The 21,046-nt window shown below is 45.2% G+C and overlaps 1 protein-coding gene across 3 annotated transcripts in view; it reads left to right on the top strand.

Annotated features, from left to right (window-relative positions):
• The window catches only part of LOC147881743 (magnesium transporter MRS2-2-like), a 108,534-nt gene extending 87,947 nt beyond the window's left edge, over nt 1–20,587 (top strand). The window contains exons 16-18 of one of the 3 annotated variants that reach the window (XM_087402099.1): nt 18,165–18,221; nt 18,398–18,503; nt 20,420–20,587. In XM_087402099.1, coding sequence (XP_087258225.1) covers nt 18,165–18,221; nt 18,398–18,466 — 126 coding nt within the window. In that variant the 3' untranslated portion in view covers nt 18,467–18,503; nt 20,420–20,587. Of the gene's footprint in view, nt 1–18,164; nt 18,222–18,397; nt 19,503–20,419 lie in introns of those variants that run through there. The other 2 variants (XM_087402098.1, XM_087402097.1) reach the window with 2 other exon arrangements.
• The last annotated feature ends 459 nt before the right edge of the window (nt 20,588–21,046 follow it).

The raw sequence follows: 21,046 nt of genomic DNA, 5'->3' as shown, positions 1-21,046 counted from the left end.
TCTTAGTTAACTACTTGCTGGTGTAACTCTTTGTGAGCGTTGATAGTTTATTCCTTTGTGGATGTTTTGTTTTAGTTTGATTAGCTCTTTGTGAATGATCTCCCCATTTTGGCCGAGGGGGGTTATGTAGGCTTTGAGCTTGGTTGGCACGTCCTCATGGAGAGCTCCAAAGTAGTTGGAGGGGTCGAAAAGAAGGTGACACGTGTTAAGTTTGCATGCAATCTTCTACGTAGTTCTATGAGGTATTCTATTGTCACCGTGAGGAGTCTCTTCTTTCCAATCGGTTCGTGGGCTCTTGGCTCTCCCATGAGAGTCGGTGGAAACGACCCTTGGTAGCAGCATATGGACACAGTGAAGGCGACCTCGTGCTCGTGGATCTCTACAATCGATTGGACCTGAGCTGTTGGCTATCACGTGAAGAGGCGTGATCCCTAGTTGGTGGAGAATGATGATATAGTTTCAGTTCAATGTACGCGTATGATCTTGATCATTGTATGAGCCTTTGTGGCTTTTCTGCTATAGTGTCTTATAAAGAGCAACAAGCTTGGTCGGGGGCTGAGCTCTAGTTTATAATATTGTCTATTGTGTGTGAGAGTTATTGAGTCACTGTCTTCATTTCGGTTCTATTTGGTTCTACACAATGTAGTCTTTGCATGCACTAAGTGTTTTAAGGTAGTTAGCCATCAGACCTCACGTTCTTCCATTTGACTAAGTCTATAGGGTGGTTTACAAACAGGTATGATCTACATCTCGCTCGGGAAGTAAACGGTCGGCAAGTCACTCAGAAAAACATCTTTAAATTCAACCATTAAATCCTTAGACGAAGATTCATACTTTTTAATCACATCACTTAAAAATTTGTTCATTTTAGATGTAGCAGAAATAAATCATCAATAAAAGAAAGTTCATAGAGATATACCTCGCATTGTTGATGGGGAGAGTTGGGCGCATCATGTTCGCCTTGAATCTGGAAGACTCTACCACCTTTTCAAACATAATAGAGTTATTTAAATAACTCCATTATAAGCTATGCCCAAGACTATACAACCATTCTCAACCAAGAACAAATGTTCGATTGAGATACATAATTTGAAAATTCAAGGCACCGTGATATCCTTAGATATCCACCTCTACACCATGAATCATGGTGTCCCAAACTTTTTTATCAGTGCCCTTTGCTAGAGAGACCACATATTTATGGGCACTTGGACTCTCTAGCAACTTTAATTTCTTAACTAATGAGTAGTTTAAGAAATTATGTGTTGCGCTATCGTCAACCATCAATCTTACTCTTTGCCCCTTAATTTTTCCATGCATCCTCATTAAATCACGAGGACCAAAAGTGGGATGCCACATTGCCGATGATAATCAGCACATGTGGGTGCTGTCCTCATGATAAACCTCTACCTCAGTGTACTTTTTAGTACCATTAAGCGGCAACACCTGCACCGCATATACTTGTTTTTATGGAGGTTTATTTGGGGATTTAGCTTCCACCTGTTTGTTTTTGGGGCGATTCCTAGTAACATGGTCTTTGCCCAAACATTTGAACCAAAGATTTTTATGCTTGTGGCTCTACGTTTGACTTTGATTTTTTGTGAAGGTCACTTTTCTTTGCGCTATGAATTTATGTACGTCAAAGTCGCTTTGAATTCCTCCATGCTCAGAGCTTGACACGTTAGTCTCTCCAGTGGTGCGCAAACGGTGCAAGGAATCCTTTCACTAGACGTATCTAAGGCGATTATGGCCAGCCCTCCGTTAAGTGTATCCAAAGCTTATATTTTCACCGTTAGCCTGCTAAGGAAGCATGTAGATCTTAACTTTTTCCATGCAACTCAATGTTGAGAGCGATCCTCCCGTGCTAATTGCATTTGAGATGCTTCCAAAGGATTTTACGTGCATTGTGTTGGCTTCACAAGGTGACCTTGTCTATGAGAGAGTGGGTAATATAGTGATTGTAGATACGAAAGAATCCCCGAGAACAAGATTTTCCTAAGACATCATTTCATACTAGATATGGGCATTATTAGTCTAAAGTAATACCATTTGGTTTAACTAATGCTCCAACAACTTTTATGACACTTGTGAACAGTGTCTTGAGGCCATATTTAGGAAAATTTGCTATACTGTTTTTAGATATTATCCTAATCTCTTTGAAAAAAAAAGGAAAAAGAAAAAATAAAAAAGAAAAAAGAAAAAATAAAGATATTATCCTAATCTATAGTAAGACGAGGAAAAAGCATTTGGAACATTTGAGGGAAGTGTTCCAATTGCTTAGAGATAATTCTCTTTTTGCAAAAGAATCCAAATGTGAATTCTTTGCAAAAGAAGTAAAGTAATTGGGGCACATTATATCCCAACAAGGGATTCGTATGGATCCTCAAAAGGTAAGGGCCATATTGGAATAGCCACATCCTACAAACCTACAAGAATTGCAAACATTCTCAAGTTTTATCCGTTGTACCAGAAAAAGGGCACCTCCTCTACCCTGCTCGAGTGCTCTACTCTAGTTGACTAGAACCACTCCCCGAGATCCCATTGAATATCACGGAGGAGTCAGTCCTCCCAGAGCCACAGGCGCCAAACTGCTCCCTCCGGCATCCCCATGGAGCCGGTCGCAAACTACGAAATATCTGGCTGGGCCACTATCCCACTATGTGTTGAGAGTTGTGGTGCCACGAGCACATAATTAGAGGCTAAGGTATGGTATAGGAATGTATTAAAGTAGCCACCCTAAGATGTGGACTACATGATGTGGAGATGTGGATTGAGGATATCCACAAGGAGAGATGTGGATGAGAGGATCCCACATGGTTGACTATTCAAAGGACACTCTCTATATAAGAGGCCTATCATGTATTGTTGAGAACACACATTGCAAGAGAGATAGATTTGCTATCTCCCTCTCATGTCTTATTTAGTGTGCTTTGAGCCTCCTTAGTTCTTCCGTTGATCTTGTGTGCACTAGGCTTAGTGGCGATCATATATTGGATCTTTCACATTGTATCAGAGCATAGGTTGCCCACAAGCCTAGGTAGTTTAGAGTGAGTGGCACACTCTTATCTTGATGTTAGGGAGAGTTTGTGAGATTATGTCCATGAGATAGTTTAAGTTCATAGTGGTTTTTTTGAGTGTTCATTGAGAGCTGTTGAATTCTGTTCTATTGAGAGAGAGAGAGTTTTTTTGAAGGTTTCTTATGAGAGGAAATGCTCCTCTATGAGTTGTGAGATTTCTGAGATTACAGTGAGTTGAGAGAGTCCATAGTGCCTACCATTTCCTTCATAGAGTGAGAGAGAAAGAAATATCAGTGACTTCAAATACTCAGTAGAGTGAGCAACTCTCCAACTAAAGCCCTCATAGCTACAACGCCTTCAACGACCATGAGGACTCCTTCAACAACTCGGCTGGAACAACCTCACCCACATGAAAGACATAGCAGCGCCATAGCTCTAGTAGCGTGCACCTCCAACTACTAGGAGTCGCCTCCTACAACGGCTCAACCGCACCGGCTGGCTCCACTCCAACGACAGACCGGTGAACCCACAGCAAAGTTGCTTTAGTGATGCCTCCAACCTGTCGAATTTCTAGTCCTTGCGACTCAACACGACCGGTAAGCTCCTATGACCAGGCTTCTTCGAGGATTGCAACGACCACCAGCGAGCATTCTCCAATCAACATAATTGCAAGGAATTCCAACGACTCCAACTAAGGCACACGGAGAATCATGGCTCTCCATCAACAACAGAAGCTATAATCCAGCCGACTCTTCAACTTGTCCTACGATGCAAACCTCTCAGTGGCAGAGGTGCTTCAGGTGCTTCTACAACTTTTGCACATCTTTAATGCCATCCACTCCAACGAGGAGCTCTCCTGCAAAGAGACTTTTCAATAGCGACGATTGTATGCCCACCACAGTAGCTCCAAATGCCGAATTCTCAGACAATAGCTCCTTCATCAACGGCAACATCGATAAGCAATCCTCCCTGTAGAGCAGCTCCAACACCGTCCACGAGCTTCTATGCCTGCCAACAACCCAGCTTCTTTAACAACGCACCCAACTCCTTTAACAACGCACCCAACTCCTACGCTCCAGCCAACTACAGATCTAGCACGTCCTAGCTAAAATGACGATCTCGTCATCGACCAGCTCATAAACGTTGCCCCAAGCTCCCTATTGCAAACTTCATTTCTTGTAAGGCTTCCTTGGAAAAGCCACGTGGCAAATAGGACGCGTGGTTCAGTTTAGTTAACTCCAGGTTTGGTTTAGTGGTCTTTGGTTGGCAGAGTGCCACATGGCATATAAAACCTAACTCTAGGAAGATTAAACATAGCCATGGTTAGGTTATGGGTTTAATTAAAAGTGCCACCTAAGCACACAACTTCTTGCTAAGCACAGTGTGAAAGCAACATATGAACAGCCTCTGCCACATCATCAAAGGTCCTCTTCTTCACATAAACTTCGACAAAGCGTAACTTGCAATCCATAAAGAATTCGCACATGCTCCAAAAAGGAAAAGTGATCGTCTTTTTGAGCTCTACATGCCTGTCAAGTCAGAATCATTGTTAGCAATTAGACATTGCCAATATTGAAAGAAATCAATTGGTAAGACCTTTGCAACAACTGGAAAAGCAACGCATGAATGCAAAAAGCATGCCAGAAGTACAAGTGCATGAGATGACCATAGCAAAAAGCATGGCATCCACATAGAAAGCATTAAGGCACATGGAAGAACAAAGCATCATGCATCAAGCTACGTCAAGCAAAGAAGCGAACGCCATCGACATGAAGCATTGAAAAGTAAAATCCTTGCCACCTTTAGCCCATATGTTTGTAAATCAAGCCTGACCACCTGAGAGTAGCGATGAAAGCACCCAGGGGAGGACATGTAAAAACCACACTTGACCACCTTAAGTAGGAATGCATGCACTAAGGGGAGGTGATGGATTTGTAACTCACATCTGACCACCTTGCAGTAGCCAAAGGATCATGGCACCAAGGGGAGGTGTTGAGAGTTGTGGTGCCATGAGCACGTAATTAGAGGCTAAGGTATGGTATAGGAATGTATTAAAGTAGCCACCCTAAGATGTGGACTACATGATGTGGAGATGTGGATTGAGAATATCCACAAGGAGAGATGTGGATGAGAGGATCCCACATGGTTGACTATTCAAAGGGCACTCTCTATATAAGAGGCCTATTATGTATTGTTGAGAACACACATTGCAAGAGATATAGATTTGCTATCTCCCTCTCATGTCGTATTTAGTGTGCTTTGAGCCTCCTTAGTTCTTCCGTTGATCTTGTGTGCACTAGGCTTAGTGGCGATCATATATTGGATCTTTCACACTATGTCCATCCAATATGTGTCCGCTGGCCTAGCATACGCCCTTGTGTGTCTCGGACCTCTGGGTGCCAAATGATTGGATGCCTCTCGAACTCCTCTCTGAAGGAGGGGATGGAATGGATGAGCCTCCCATCCACTTGCTTCCAGACCCTAAAAAAGCTCCTCATGAGGAGGGAGCCCTTCCATGTTAAACCACATTTAAATCCAAGCAGAGTTAGTAAGTTCCATGCGGATGAGGCACATACTTGCTTTATTTCTTCAGCCATGTGACTGTTGACCTTTGGCTGTCAGGGATTCGTTAATGGGGGTTAAAGTTATGATGGATGATAGTGCCAGCCATAATGTTTTGAACTACTATTTCATTAATAAGTGTAAGTTATTAAAAGTCTGCGTGTGCATAAGTACGTAGTCTGGTCGGCTATAAGCTGAAACAAAAAAGTATGTGACACAATAGTAAATAATGTGAATCTAGGGAATTCAAGGATATAAAACACTCAAAATTTTCAAATTATGCATCTTGACAGGACTGAAGTAATGTTGGGTAGGGAACAACTCCATAGAGTTGGGCTATACTCTACAGAGGAGTTATTTAAATAACTCCATTACTTTTCAAAGGATGAACAATTGATCACCTTCAAGGTGAACATGATATACCCGACCAATCTCTCATCAGTTGTATGCAATTGGAGCACTTGGTTGAGCATGACGATGCTATGCCAAGTATTTCTTTGTGATTTTTTAAATATTGGTGAAAGCTCTTTGCATTCAATTGAAAATAAAAATGAAAAGGTTCATTTTTATAATATGAATTTGTTGAGAGGATCTTCTTGCTGGTTTACCTCCAACGAGGGCAATAGCTTCCCGTAGTCGTGTCTTTAAGCAACTAAAGTGTAATATTGAATGTACTCTACATCCTTATGGTAAGGCTAACTTGTAATCAAGCCCATCAATCTAGATACTGAATTCATCAAGGCCATGAATATAGCTAAAGCATTTGTTAACCCACAGGGATTACCCTAGCCTGATAATGACAATTTCGAGTTCTAAACCCAGTTTGAGATACATTAAATGCATGGATCCTAACCTGATGACCCAAAACATAAGTCCATCTTACTACAAGTACCTTGACCAAGGATTTGACCTTTCCTATCTCACACCTCCGTTTAGTTCTCTCGCAACCCATGACAAGCTGCATCATAGCATAAGATAACTTGTTTTAAGGAAAGTGAACCAAGAACAAAGACCAAGTACCTTGTGAAGACAGCAAACATTGGAAGACAATGACTCACCTAAATAGATGACTGAGGCACCCCTCGTGGCTCTACCAAATCCAAATCAAAGTGCATGTCAATGGGAGAAAAGCAACATGAGCATGGAGAGGGGGAAGGATAGGTCATAGAAGTACAAAGGGAAAAGCGGTGCCAAATTGAAGTGCATGCTAGGAGGGAACGTTGATAGGCACATGGAGATTGTAGAAATCAGGGGGATGAGGAGTTTCATAAAAAATTGGTATGGTTGGTAATATATTTGGGATTTACTAGAGTGGGAGACGTGAAATAATCAAGAGCTCACCAACACATGGCTTTGGATCCTTATTTTTAATTACCTTATTGACGGCACGGTAATCTATGCATAGTCACATAGATCATCTTTCTTTTTATAAAAAAGAATTGAGGTGGCCCAGGAGGAACTACTGAGCTGAACCTATTCTTTTCTAAGGTACCAAACAATTGACATTCTACTTCCTTCCTTTCGTTGTACTTAAACGGCCAAGCGCATTGACTAAAGGAGCAACTCCAAGTAGTAATGATTCTTGTGGACTTGATCGAACCTCTAGTGCTTCCATAAGAGCCTGAAAAGAATTATTAAAGAAGGGTGTACACGTCATAGAGTTATTCAAGACTATTTCATAAAGAAGAATGATAGTCTTGAAGAGAATACTACTTGGGATTTTGTTAGCAAACTCAAAAAGTGTAATGTTGTTACCAACTTGCCAAGGATGTCAAGTGCTTGTAAGGGGGAGGTGTTAGATATCAATGCTCCACGCTCGTGTAACTACACGGGAACCAGCTAACTCTACTTCTAAGCCCCCCATATGAGGAGAAGGCATTTGAGTAGCTTGGTTATCCGGTAGGGCTTGGTTTGGACACCAGATGGGGGCCATGTGTGGCTTGATGGCTGGACGGCTTCAGATAGAGTTGGCACACTGCCAACTAGGCTTCATGCAAGTGCGGGAAGACATCCCATGACTGACCGCACTGAGGGTAGACGGAGCATTTCTCGGGGCAGCCCACTCTCGGGTTGCGCGGCCCGTTTGGAGCCCCAGATGATCCCGGATGGCTGTGGGCCGAACGGAGTCCGTAGGTTAGTTGCTCTATTGTGCGCCACGGTTCTATCGTGTGGTCGGTGGCCTATTTCGAGACCGACCTCCAGTCGTCTGGTTTGGGCGGACTGGGTTGGTCTCCCAATTGAGTCTAACCAACTACAACTGGTGGCTATATAAGAGCAAGCCCGTGAAGCCCATATCATCACTGGCTACAGCAACCCTGATTCCTTAGCATCCAGCCTCCGTCCTGTATTGTTTCCAGCACGCCATCGAAGCTTCTCACACAGGAGCACACGGCTGGGAGGTAGTGCCATCTATTGTATCAGTTTTACAGTAATCAAATTTCTTGATTCTCCATACTATTTGCTTTTCTCTCTTGCATACGAGATCCTGTTATCTGTTGAGCACTGACGTTGTATTGTTTTCTTACATGGTATCAGAGCTTGGGCTCTAGCAAGAAGATTTGGTAGTGTATTTCTGTTTGCGAGCAGATTGTGAGAGATGGCCCAGCCCGCAAGACTGCGAATCCCACCGTTCGGCGAAAGCGGAAAGTTGGACGGCACTAACTATCCACTGTGGAAGTTCAAGATGAAGACCATCCTAAGCACATATGAGCTTTGGGATATTGCTACTGGGGTGGACGTGAAGCCGGTTGCGAGACCGAATCCAGCCAATGCAGGACAACAGATAGTACCAACTGCGGATTAGATTCTCGCGTGGACAAGAAGAAATGCAGATGCATTGTGTTCTATTGTCTGCAGTGTAAGTGATTCTGTCGTGGCGTTAATTCAACATGTCACCACAGCGGAGGAGGCATGGACGGTCTTGAAAAATCAGTACAAGACCACGAATCAGATGCGGATTCAGAATCTGGAGACTCAACTCGCAAACGAGAAACTATTTAAGCTTGAAACGGCAAAGAAGTTCATGACCAGGGTGAAGAATCTGCGCGATCAGATGACTGCGATTGGCACCACCATCACTAGCGAGAATCTAGCACGAAGGTGCAAAGGGATTCTCCCACCAAAGTATGATGGTCTTGTTACGGCGCTGAATACGCAGAACAGAAATCCGCTCCTCAACTTTGAGGATTTCAGTGCAATGCTTCTGGAGGAGAAGATGCATCAAAAGACGAGGATTGGAGAAGATTCGGCTTTCTCGGTTGATCAAAGAAAGGTAAGGGTAAGGACTCTGGTAACCCATCTTCTTCTGATGATAAAAAGAAAAAGAAGAAGATCAAGTGCTTCTATTGCAACAAGACAGGGCACAAGCAGAATGAGTGCCGGAAGAAGATTGCAGATAAGAAGAACGGAGTAAAGAAAGAGTCCAGCAACAGCGCGCAGGCAGTTCCGGTAGAGTTGTTCATAGCAATTGAGGAGATTTGCACGGAGGCAGTTCATGTACCTGCGGATGAACCTTGGATTATTGACAGTGGTGCATCGTGCCACATGACCAGTTGGAAGGATTGGTATACCTCTCTACAACCAGAAGGGAATGACATCTTGGTAATAGTCGGCAATGATGCAAAATGTCCAGCAAAAGGAAAAGGTACGATTGCTCTCAAGTCAGAGGGAGTTGTAAAACAGTTGTCCGATGTTCTTTATGTGCCAGATATCAAGAGGAACTTGTTGTCCATTTCTGCAATCACGGATCGGGACCTCAAAGTTCACTTCGATAAGAATGGCGCACGGATTTTGGATCTTTAAGGGAAGGTCATTGGTAAAGGTACACGGCGCAACAACATCTACAAACTCTCAGCTTTCAGTGCTCGAGCCGATGTGAGCAACACTAAGCTGTGGCATTAGAGGTTTGGTAATCTAAACCTTAGTTCTTTAAAGAAGATGCATAAAAGTGGAATGATTGCAGACCTATCAGAAATTACAGATTTGCCCAATGTATGTGAAGCTTGCATGATGGTGGGCAAGCAGCATCGTTCCTAAAGAGGCTAGCAGGGCAAAGGCTCCTCTAGAGCCCGTTCACACGGACCTCTGCGGAAAGATGGAGACGGAAGCTTTGGGTGGTTCCTACTACTTTATGACGCTGATCGACGACTACAGTAAAAGGATATGGATATACTTCCTGAAGACTAAAAATGAGGCTTTTAGTAAGTTCAAAGAATGGCATGTAATGGTCGAGAAAGAAACGGGGAGGAAGGTGAAGAAGTTGAGATCAGATAGAGGTGGTGAGTTCACATCAAGTGAATTCGAAAGTTACTGTAAAAGTCACGGGATCAAGAGGTAGAAAACCCCCGCCATATACATCACAGCAAAATGGAGTAGCAGAGCGTAAGATGCGCGTCATCTGCGAAATGGGCAGGAGTATGATGAAAGGGAAAGATTTGCTAAAGACTTTCTGGGCTGAAGCATGTAACACGGCAGTTTAAATTCTGAATCGTAGCTACACGAAGGCTGTGAACGGGATGACTACACTGGAGGCCTTTTCTGGTAAGAAACCTTCAGTTGCACATTTCAGATTTTTGGATGTGACTACTTTGTGCATGTCCCTGATGCTAACAGGACCAAATGGGAACCGAAGAGCCGGAAGTGTATTTTCTTGGGCTACAGTGAAGAGGCGAAGGGTTACTGTCTCTATAATCCTGTTACCAAGAAGGTAATAGTAAGTCGCGATGTGGTCTTCTCAGAACAGCCGCATCAATTGGAGGAGGATGCTTCCTTCCCAGACAACCAGGACCGGGATATCCATCCAGTACAACTACCAACAGCAGACCGAACTCCCCCAACGGTGCTTGGGAGGATTCAAGATAAAGAAGAGGAAGAAGAGCCTGCAGAACCACATCGGCAACGGCCATTCCCGAAGTGGGTAAAGCAGCTTTTGGACGGCAGAGAACCTCCAGCCATTGAGGAGGAACCATCCGAACACCGCCGGTCCAAGAGATTAGAGGAGCAAAGAAGGGCGCAGGAACACTTGGTCAACTACGCTTTGATGATAGAGGTGATCCGTGTTGAAGAACCTAAGTGTCTTGAAGAGGCACAGGGTGATGATAGGTGGATGGAGGCTATGCAGTCGGAGTATGGCTCCATAATGAAGAACAACACTTGGGACCTTGTGGATCGATCACCAAAACGCAAGGTAATTGGCACCAAGTGGGTGTACGAGACTAAGTATAAGTCCGACGGCACGTTGGATAAGTACAAGGCTCGGCTCGTGGCAGAAGGATTCACACAGGTACATGGTTTTGATTATCAGGATACTTTTGCTCTCACAGGTCGACTAACCACAATTCGCAGTGTTTTGGCCTTAGTAGCACAGGAAAGTTGACCCGTGTTTCAGATGGATGTAAAATCCGCCTTTCTGAATGGAGATCTCAAGGAGGAGGTATACGTGGAACAACCACCAGGATTTGTGATCCCCGGTCCAGAAGGTAAAGTTTGTAAACTAAAGAAGGCACTTTATGGGCTGAAACAGGTGTTAGAAAATACCCAACAGAGGGTACACGCAGCGGAAGACTTATAGTAATGCCCAGGAGCTCACACAGTGTGCGGTGTGGGTGTGGAATCACAGACTTCTTTACTTATGTGCATTCAATAGGTGTGCAGACTCATTAATAGACAATGAACCAATCAGATAGAGAAACCACCAAATAATATATTTCCGTCCACAACTATGGACACAATACAAAAGAGACAGATCCAAAGTCCCACAAATGGTGTGGTCCTCTGATCTTACCACAAAAGTCCTTCTCCTATCTGCTGGCTATCTCTAGACTAGAGTCCGCGTGCTCCACCTCGAGCGTGAGTAGACTTTCCGTCTAGAATGATCTTCTCCACCTTGCTGTCTGGAAACCAGTCTAGGTGGGCAGCTTCCTGCAAGCTAAGTCTGCAGCACAAGGCACTTCTTTCTCCTCCTGACTGTAGGCCCAAAGAAAGCCCTGCTGCTGCTCTTTCTGCTGATGGAATTGCTGCTCCAGATGATGTGCAAATGAGACCTGAATGGCCCCCTTATATAGCCCTCAAGGGCCTGGCCAAAAAACCGACCCAGTCTGTACAAAAACAGACCCAGTCTGTATGAAAACCGACCAGACTGATTGGGAAAAACTGCCCTTAAAGGGCTCACAATTCAAGCCTTTTATGGCCCAAACTTCCAGGGCTTTTGGCCCTCCATTCAAGGCAGATATGCAGCCTATAAAAGGCCTGCCACCTCCCCACTGCCAGTCACATTCCTTGCTGCAGATCTGAGCCTGCACTCCCTGCCATGTCTGCGCCTCTGCAAACAGTGCGCTTCCATGTCTTAGATCCTCCGCAATCTGTCCCAGACTGTCTTGCTTCTGCTCCATACTTTCTTGGCCCTGTGTCCTGCCCTTAACAGTCCTAGATGTGCTGCCCTCATGCCAGCCATGATACTGTCTATGTGGCAGCCCCTTTCTCTCTTTTTCTGTTGGGTTCTGCCCTAGGTCTCCCTCCCCCATGCTCTCCTCATATGGGGGCTTACAGATGGGGAGGTGACCTTTCCAACACCCCCTCTCACCGACACATCTCAGCCCAATGCCAACACGTCGATGAAGATGCTCCAGTAACTCCCTGGTCGTAGTCCTCTGGAACCTTTCGGTGTCGAAATCTTTTCCTGGCTTTGCATCCAGTGGCTCCTGCTCCACCAGGTCCGGTTCCGCTTCCGCACACCATCCTGGTACACAGGTCCATCTCTGGTAGCACCTCCTGGTACCACCTCCTTCAGTCGCATTTTCGCCTCTGAACTTGAGCAACCCAGCCATCACGATCTTCCAGTCGTCCCCCTCATAATGAGTGAACAACCTGGAGTCTTCCAGGCACCATGCTCTGAGGGTCTGTTTCAACCCGTCCTTCCTTTGGCAAGGTCTGCAACCAATGAATTTATCCAGATTACCTGGACCATGAACTCTCGCTGAGTTCTCAAGCAGGTACTCTTCTGGCTTCAGTACTCTTTGTCCACCACCTTCTAGCAATCTGCGTCCGAGATTTGAAGAAGCACCAATACTTCCCCTTCTGCCTTCAAAGAAGGCCAATTCCTTCCAATCTCTTATCACCTGAGACAAATGAAGAGCAGAATCTCTCCACAGCATGCTATAAAGGCTCAAATGCAGAATATCAAATACATACCAGACTGTTGTACTGCCTGAATGTTCGCTCTGAAAGCAAACCTTGTACCTCAATGAGGCACCCGCCAAGATCCTGTGTAATCCTGTACTATCCCCTTCTGAAGTCCAGCATCCATCTGACCATGAGACCCCAGGGCCTTCCATGGAATCCACCCTCGTGTTAGTGTCAACAGCCACACACCTGGAAGGTACCAAGCGCTCCATACTGTCCTTCACCTTCACAAAGGTATCTGACTCCTCGTCGACCCAACTCTCTATGTCAGACATCCTTACTGGGATTTCGGGATCAACATACCTGACCTCGGTAACACTCGGTGATGTCACCAGGAACAATTCTTCGATTACCACATTAGTTTTGGCCTCTGGGTCAGACTCTTGTTTGTTTTTCAGATCTGCCTTTTTCTTTCTGCAGTCCTTTGCAAAATGTCCGGGCGTATCACAATAGAAACACTTCTTCTTGTGCTTCCTCTTCGAAGTCCCCTCGTCATCAGAGTCATCTTTATTGGACTTGCCATTGTTAGGCTTGCCCTTTCCCTTACCTGCGGAATCCTTCACCAGCATCGCCTTGTCATCTTTGTCCCCGTTGTAGAGCTTCTCCCGAGCTTCCTCCTGTAGCAGTAAGGGACACAACTCCTCAAATGTCAGAGGTTTGGTCCTCTGTCCTGCTGTCACAGCTGTAACAAAGCTCTTGAAACTCCGAGGCAATCTCCTCAGTACCATCAAGGCCAGATGGCATGAGTCTGTCTTTTGACCAATCGCTGCTAACTGATCCCGCACCACCTTGACCTTCGTCAGATGATCATGCACCGTATCGCCTTCTTCCATATCAAGATTGTAGAGTTGATGCTGAAGAAGCACGATCCGGGAGGTATTATCTGTCTCGTATAGATCCTTCAGGGTGGCCCACGCCTCTACTGACGTCTCGGCCAGCTGGATATGCGGAAGAACAGAGTCCGCCGTAGTCCCTATGATTATTGCCAGGGCATGGGCATCTCTTTCTTCCCAAGCTTCAAGCTCCTCTCTGTCTACTGCCATGAGTACCTTCCCTTTACTGTCCACCATGTCTGCCGGCTTCGACTCCTCTCCCGTGGTCAGCTTCCACAACTTCCGAGCCACTAAATGACTCCGGATCTTCACTTTCCAGATCGGGTAATTAGTCCCGTCCAGGTTCCCGGACTCTCCAAAGTTAGGGATAGTGAAAGAGAGAAAACTGGAGGAGGAGGAAGGGATAGCAGGGGCTGAAGAGGCTGTCGACATCTCTGCTGTATATACCACACAGCAAAATCAACCAATACTCAAATGCAGTAACCCAGAACTCTGAACGCACCTGACTGAACCTGAGTCACCCTCCTTCTCGCAAGGGCACAATCCTCCAGTCGTGGAAGTCGATTCCCTAGAGCTTCTGAATCAGGGTCGTCCTTCAGCAAGGTCCCTGCCTTCAGGCTCCCACACCAGTGAGCCTCCTACTTGGGCTCTGATACCATGTTAGAAAATACCCAACAGAGGGTACACGCAGCGGAAGACTTATAGTAATGCCCAGGAGCTCACACAGTGTGCGGTGTGGGTGTGGAATCACAGACTTCTTTACTTATGTGCATTCAATAGGTGTGCAGACTCATTAATAGACAATGAACCAATCAGATAGAGAAACCACCAAATAATATATTTCCGTCCACAACTATGGACACAATACAAAAGAGACAGATCCAAAGTCCCACAAATGGTGTGGTCCTCTGATCTTACCACAAAAGTCCTTCTCCTATCTGCTGGCTATCTCTAGACTAGAGTCCGCGTGCTCCACCTCGAGCGTGAGTAGACTTTCCGTCTAGAATGATCTTCTCCACCTTGCTGTCTGGAAACCAGTCTAGGTGGGCAGCTTCCTGCAAGCTAAGTCTGCAGCACAAGGCACTTCTTTCTCCTCCTGACTGTAGGCCCAAAGAAAGCCCTGCTGCTGCTCTTTCTGCTGATGGAATTGCTGCTCCAGATGATGTGCAAATGAGACCTGAATGGCCCCCTTATATAGCCCTCAAGGGCCTGGCCAAAAAACCGACCCAGTCTGTACAAAAACAGACCCAGTCTGTATGAAAACCGACCAGACTGATTGGGAAAAACTGCCCTTAAAGGGCTCACAATTCAAGCCTTTTATGGCCCAAACTTCCAGGGCTTTTGGCCCTCCATTCAAGGCAGATATGCAGCCTATAAAAGGCCTGCCACCTCCCCACTGCCAGTCACATTCCTTGCTGCAGATCTGAGCCTGCACTCCCTGCCATGTCTGCGCCTCTGCAAACAGTGCGCTTCCATGTCTTAGATCCTCCGCAATCTGTCCCAGACTGTCTTGCTTCTGCTCCATACTTTCCTGGCCCTGTGTCCTGCCCTTAACAGTCCTAGATGTGCTGCCCTCATGCCAGCCATGATGCTGTCTATGTGGCAGCCCCTTTCTCTCTTTTTTTGTTGGGTTCTGCCCTAGGTCTCCCTCCCCCATGCTCTCCTCATATGGGGGCTTACAGATGGGGAGGTGACCTTTCCAACAACAGGCCCCACGAGCGTGGTACCAACGGATTGATGCCTACTTTCTGCAAAACGGGTTCAGGAGGAGCCCATCTGATGCAAATTTGTATAACTACAGAGAAGGAGGCAAGTGTATGATCGTGGTCCTTTATGTGGACTACCTTGTCATAACAGGGAACCATGAAGAGAAGATCTCGCAGACAAAGCATTTGCTAGAAAGAGAGTTTGAAATGACAGACCTCGGACTGATGCATTTCTGTTTGGGGATTAAAGTTTGGCAAGAGCCAAAACAGATCTTCATCTCACAGCTGAAGTATGCTGGAGAGATAATGAAGGCATTTGGCATGGCTGAGTGCAAGACAGTTGGCACCCCTATGGAGGTTGACGTGAAGGTGTTAGATATCAATGCTCTACTCTCATGTAACTACGCGGGAACCAGCTAACTCTACTTGTGAGCCCCCCATATGAGGAGAAGGCATTTGAGTAGCTCGGTTATCCGGTAGGTCGTGGTTTGGACACCAGATGGGGGCCATGTGTGGCCTAATGGCTGGACGGCTTCAGATAGAGTTGGCACACTGCCAACTAGGCTACATGCAAGTGCGGGAAGACATCCCATGACCGACCGCACTGAGGGTAGACAGAGCATTTTCCGGGGCAGCCCACTCTCGGGTTGCGGGGCCCGTTTGGAGCCCCAGATGATCCCGGATGGTTGTGGGCCGAACGGAGTCCGTAGGTTAGTTGCTCTATTCTGCGCCACGGTTCTATCGTGTGGTCGGTGGCCTATTTCGAGACCGACCTCCAGTCGGCCGGTTTGGGCGGACTGGGTCGGTCTCCCAATTGGGTCTAACCAACTACAACTGGTGGCTATATAAGAGCAAGCCCGTGAAGCCCATATCATCACTGGCTACAGCAACCCTGATTCCTTAGCATCCAGCCTCCGTCCTCTACTGTTTCCAGCACGCCATCGAAGCTTCTCACACAGGAGCGCACGGCTGGGAGGCAGCACCATCTATTGTATCAGTTTTACGGTAATCAAATTTCTTGATTCTCCATACTATCTGCTTTTTTCTCTTGCATACGAGATCCTGTTATCTGTTGAGCACAGATGTTGTATTGTTTTCTTACAGGAGGAAATGTTACAACAACAATGTGGTGTGACATGATCCGGCTGCCTTGGTTATGATTTTCAGAGGTTATGCATTGGTCACAAGTTACAGTTACTTTTATGTGGTCTAAAGCGTGTAGCACCTAGTTAGGAAAGTCAGTATTAATTAGGTGGCCTAAGTGTACTAGGGCTCAATTGGAAAGTGGCCAGTGGGCTTAGGGCTATGATGCTTTGTCTGTTTAGCATTGCAAGTACATGTAACAGGAACTCTGTTCTCCTGCAATCCTGCTTTTCTTTTCTTTCTTTCTTTTTTGGGTACCACCCGTCAAACTCACTGAGAACACGTGTTAACTCTTAGAACAAATATCGGCCTTTGCTTACAGTCTTTTTTTGTTTTTCTGTTGGAAATTCAGAAATCTTATTCGCCCCTTTTCCCCCCATCTTTGTGTTGGAATATTAGACGTCACCTCCCCGTCTGTGAGCCCCCATATGAGGAGAGCATTGGGGGGGTGGACCTGGATCTTGAGAGACTGACACATGGGCAGGGTATTGTCTGCCATGTGGGCAGGAATCAAAGAGAGAAGATAGAGGTACATCGAAAGGCCAGCATGGCTGCAATGGACGGACCTGTGTAAGGAGCAGATGGCGGGGACAGCAAGTCCTGGATCTGGCCTGGCAGGAGGTCAGTCAAGAGCAGCAGACATGGTGGGGGATTCCACAGGCAAAGAGGCGCCTTAAGGGACAGATGTTGCAGCAGCAAAGGGTTCTGTGGTGGTGGCTATGGAAGGCCAGCCACCTGGCCTTGGTACTGCCAAATAGAGGGGCCTTATATAGGCCTCCCTTGGGGCTTGGGAGCAGCCCTAAAAAGGCTGACCAGGTCAGTCAGCAAACCGACCTGCTGGTCGGCCAGAAAGCCCGCAAAAGGGCCTCAAAATGAGAGCCCCCTGTCGGTTATGGGGGGCAGCAAAGTTGGCCATTTAGGCCTGGTCCAGTCGGCCATTTCAGAGGGCCGTTGGGGCCTATATAAGGAGAGGCCTTGAGCCTCACAATTAATCCAGCAGCCAGCAGACTTGGGAGCAGCAGTGCACACTCCCTCAGGCCTACATCCAGGATGCAGAGGAGTTCAAGGATAGCTGCAGAATGAGCTTACAGAGGGCTGGGACCTTGGCTGTCTTCTAGGCCAGCAAGGAGCTGAGGTCAAAGGGCGGAGAGTACATACGCTCGAGGTGGAGCACGCGGGCTCAAGTTCTAGAGATATTCGGCAGATAGTAGAAGTACGTGGTGGTAAGATCAAAGTACCACGCTCTGGTGGAACTTTGGATCTATCTCTCTTTTTATTGTGTCCATAGTTTTGGACGGAAATATATTCTTTTGGTAGCTTCTATATCTGGCTGGATCATTGTCTATTGACGAGTCTGCACATCTATTTGATGCCAGTAAGTTGAAGAAGTCAGTGATTCCACACCCCACACACACTGTGTGAGCTCCTGGGCGATTTCTATCAGTCTTCCGCTGTGCGTACCCTTTGTTGGTTGATTTCTAACACTTAGTTGTTCTTCTTCTTTCTTCCTTCTTTTTTTTGAGAGGATTTTTAAAATAAACTCCGGGAGAGGCGGGGGGTGGTGCTCTTAGGGGGTTGATAATTCACACTATTTTTTGGTGCTATCCCTTGCAATTTGAACAGTGATAATTCCTGCTTCAGTAGGCGTTTATTTGATAGGAAACTATTCACAATTTCGGTTCCCTTTTAAAGTACCAAGGGGTTTCTCATTGTCTATTTTTTCACAGAGGGAGCTAGACCTCATTTTCCGGATGTTCGACGGCAATCGCAATGGATTTCTTGAGGTATGTGTACTGTATCCATCTTCTTTATCAACTGCGTTGTTCAAACTGTGTAGGAACTGACATGAGAAAAATGAATCATTGCATGTCTTTTGGAATCGGCTTATTTGGTATGTCTGTAACAGTGCCCAGGGCAGTTGATGTAATGTCATTAATGAAGGCATATGTTGAATTTGCAGGCAGGCGAATGGAATGCATTGTCTCAGCGCCGTCTTAGGCAGAAAGTAGCTTTTGGTAAAAATATGTAATTGAATTTATCCATACCGTTCATACAGCTCCCCAAAGGTAAACCACTTTCTCAAAGTCAAGTATCACCTTCTTTAAGAATGGGAAAAAGGCCTCTAATACTTTACCTCAGCAGTTACAGCACCTAATCCAGGTTTTAGAGCCCAAGATACCTTGGGAAAGTCAAACTTGGCTCCATCCCTGATAAGTAGCCTTGTGCTTGTGTCTCAAAAAAAGAATTAAAGACACCCTCCCATGTTCAGACCTCTCATAGTTGTTCTCCCCTCGAAGAGGCCTTTTTACTCCCATAGATCCTAGGAATCAGAAAAGAACCACCACCCTTCTCCTTATTATTGATAACTTCTTGCCTTGATCCCTTTATCCTTGTCCAAGCTTCTGTCGAGGTTGCTTTCAGGAAATAGCTTGACTGTCCAATTGATTATTCGAGTGTTTGTAAACTTGGATCATCTCAGTCTACCCATATCCCTTCCTAGACTAAATCTTTAATGATACATCCTACAGGCAAAAGCCTTGAGAGCATCCTGATAGTGCCAACCTCTCTTAACTGCACTGCCCAAGCTTACTTCCAAGCATCTTCTTTAAAACACCCAGATAGTCTAATTCATGGGAACTACCATAAAGTTGAAATTTAATGCTAGTTTTGAGTTTAAAAAATCCATGCACCGTGTTAGATGGGCATGATTTTTTCATATCTTTGATACAAGTGTGCAGAAGAATGTACTACTTATGAATGCTGAGGCATATGACAAGTTTTGCATGCCTACTGAACAGAGGCATCGTATGAGCCCAAGAGAATAGTGATCTCAAAGCTAAAAGGGTGGCAAATTCTTGTGCAAAAAAGAAGTGGCATTTTCTGCAAAGGTCATTGTATGAAGGTTCTGGTAGGACTAGCCTAAAAATTGAAGGCTTAAGAGCTACAGAAACTTCAGGAGCTAGTGGTCAAGTTCAATTTGTGGGAGAGCAACATTGTGTGGAGTCTGTCCTCATACACGTATAGCATGTAAAAGATGGCTCTTGTTCCCTCTTTGTAAATTACAATGGTAGTGACAGAATGATATTTTTTAAATTCAAATGCTCTCATTGATGTATTGATGTATGAGCTTAGTATTGATGCAAATTTACTGTAATTTAGCATTGATTGTAAAGATGCTCACTATAATATCTCTCTGCTTACAGAGCTCAACTGATGCCATTTGACAATCAGTGGGGCGTCTCATTGTCAAATGGCATCAGCTTAACTTTATAAGCAGAGTGCTATTATAGTGAGCATCTTGCCCTTTTTACTTTTTAGTTTTCGAAAACATCGTCTTTTTGCACAAAATATATGGGACTAATGCACTTGACCTTATTAAAAAAATGCACACTGTTAACTCGTGAATGCATATTATCATCATTTAATTGTAAGACTAACAATAATGTGTTCAACTTCCACAATCTGAGTCATGAACCTCCTTGTGAACCTCGCACCCTCTTCTTAGATAATGCTCAGTCTCTCATATCATTGTTAGTTGAAAACGTAGCATGCATTTTAAGCCATCCTGTGTGTGTGTGTGTGGCAAAAAAAGCTTGTGTTTGCTTCAGGTACAGCAGCTTTGTTCTCCAAAGATGCATGGAGGTCTTAATATTCTCAATATCCATTTGCACATTCTTGCCCATAAGGGAAAACTCATGCTGCAGTTTTTGCAAGATTCTTAACCATGGGCTGCCATGATTCGCCATTTACTCTTGCATGTTGAATCTCCAGCTCTTGGTCATTGGCAGCTTTCCCAGTGGGAGTTTCTTTTTGGTTCTGTGACAGGCAAAATCCCTGGCTGTCCTTTGGTTTCCCATTTGTTAATGGATTGGAAACATATCCTTTCCCACTTGGATTGGCATGGCAGTGATTCCTTGCAGGGCAACTCTTTCAGAGCTGAAAGTATACATTGGTCTAAAGTGTTCGCCCTTTGGCTTTGCAGGAGCCTCGACGTTCGTATTTTTTGAGTCTCAAGGGGATTCGTTTGATTCAGGATGTTGTTGATGATGCTGGATTTCCCTTTACTTTTCCTTTGGCCGCTGCCAAATTTGGCCTTGGAATGCATTATCGTCCACTTTGGCATAAGATTACTTTGATGCTCCAACCTTTTCAGCCGGTTCGTCCATTGCATCTACAGGAGTGTCTTTAAGACTGGACACTTTCTCTTCCTTTGATTGCTTGCAGACTCGCCAGATAGATTAGGATGTATATTTGGCTTATATTGAGATCTTCAGTTGATGTATTTTCTAGCGCCTCTTTTCTGAGGTGACTATTCTTGTAATGTAATCAATCAAAGCTTTCACTTAAAAAAAAAAGTGTGCGTGGAGAGAGAGAGAGAGAGAGAGAGAGAGAGAGAGAGGTTTATTGACATCTGCAAAAGGTAAAAAAAGTCTATGTTAAAGTCAACGTGAAAGTATACATCATGTGGGAGGAATTGGATGTGTATTGAAACAAAAAATCAAATAGAAGACTAGTGAACCTAGGACAATCATGTGTTGAGAATAATTCTCGTCATATCCTAACATGCATTGTGAATAAAGTGTCTATCATGAGTAGTGTGAGCTCTGTG

Source organism: Dipteris shenzhenensis, chromosome 30 (assembly GCF_047967505.1).
Source record: "Dipteris shenzhenensis isolate YYH24624 ecotype China chromosome 30, Dip_SZ_1.0, whole genome shotgun sequence".
Classification (NCBI taxonomy): domain Eukaryota; kingdom Viridiplantae; phylum Streptophyta; class Polypodiopsida; order Gleicheniales; family Dipteridaceae; genus Dipteris; species Dipteris shenzhenensis.
This window is presented reverse-complemented; position numbering and strand designations above follow the sequence as displayed.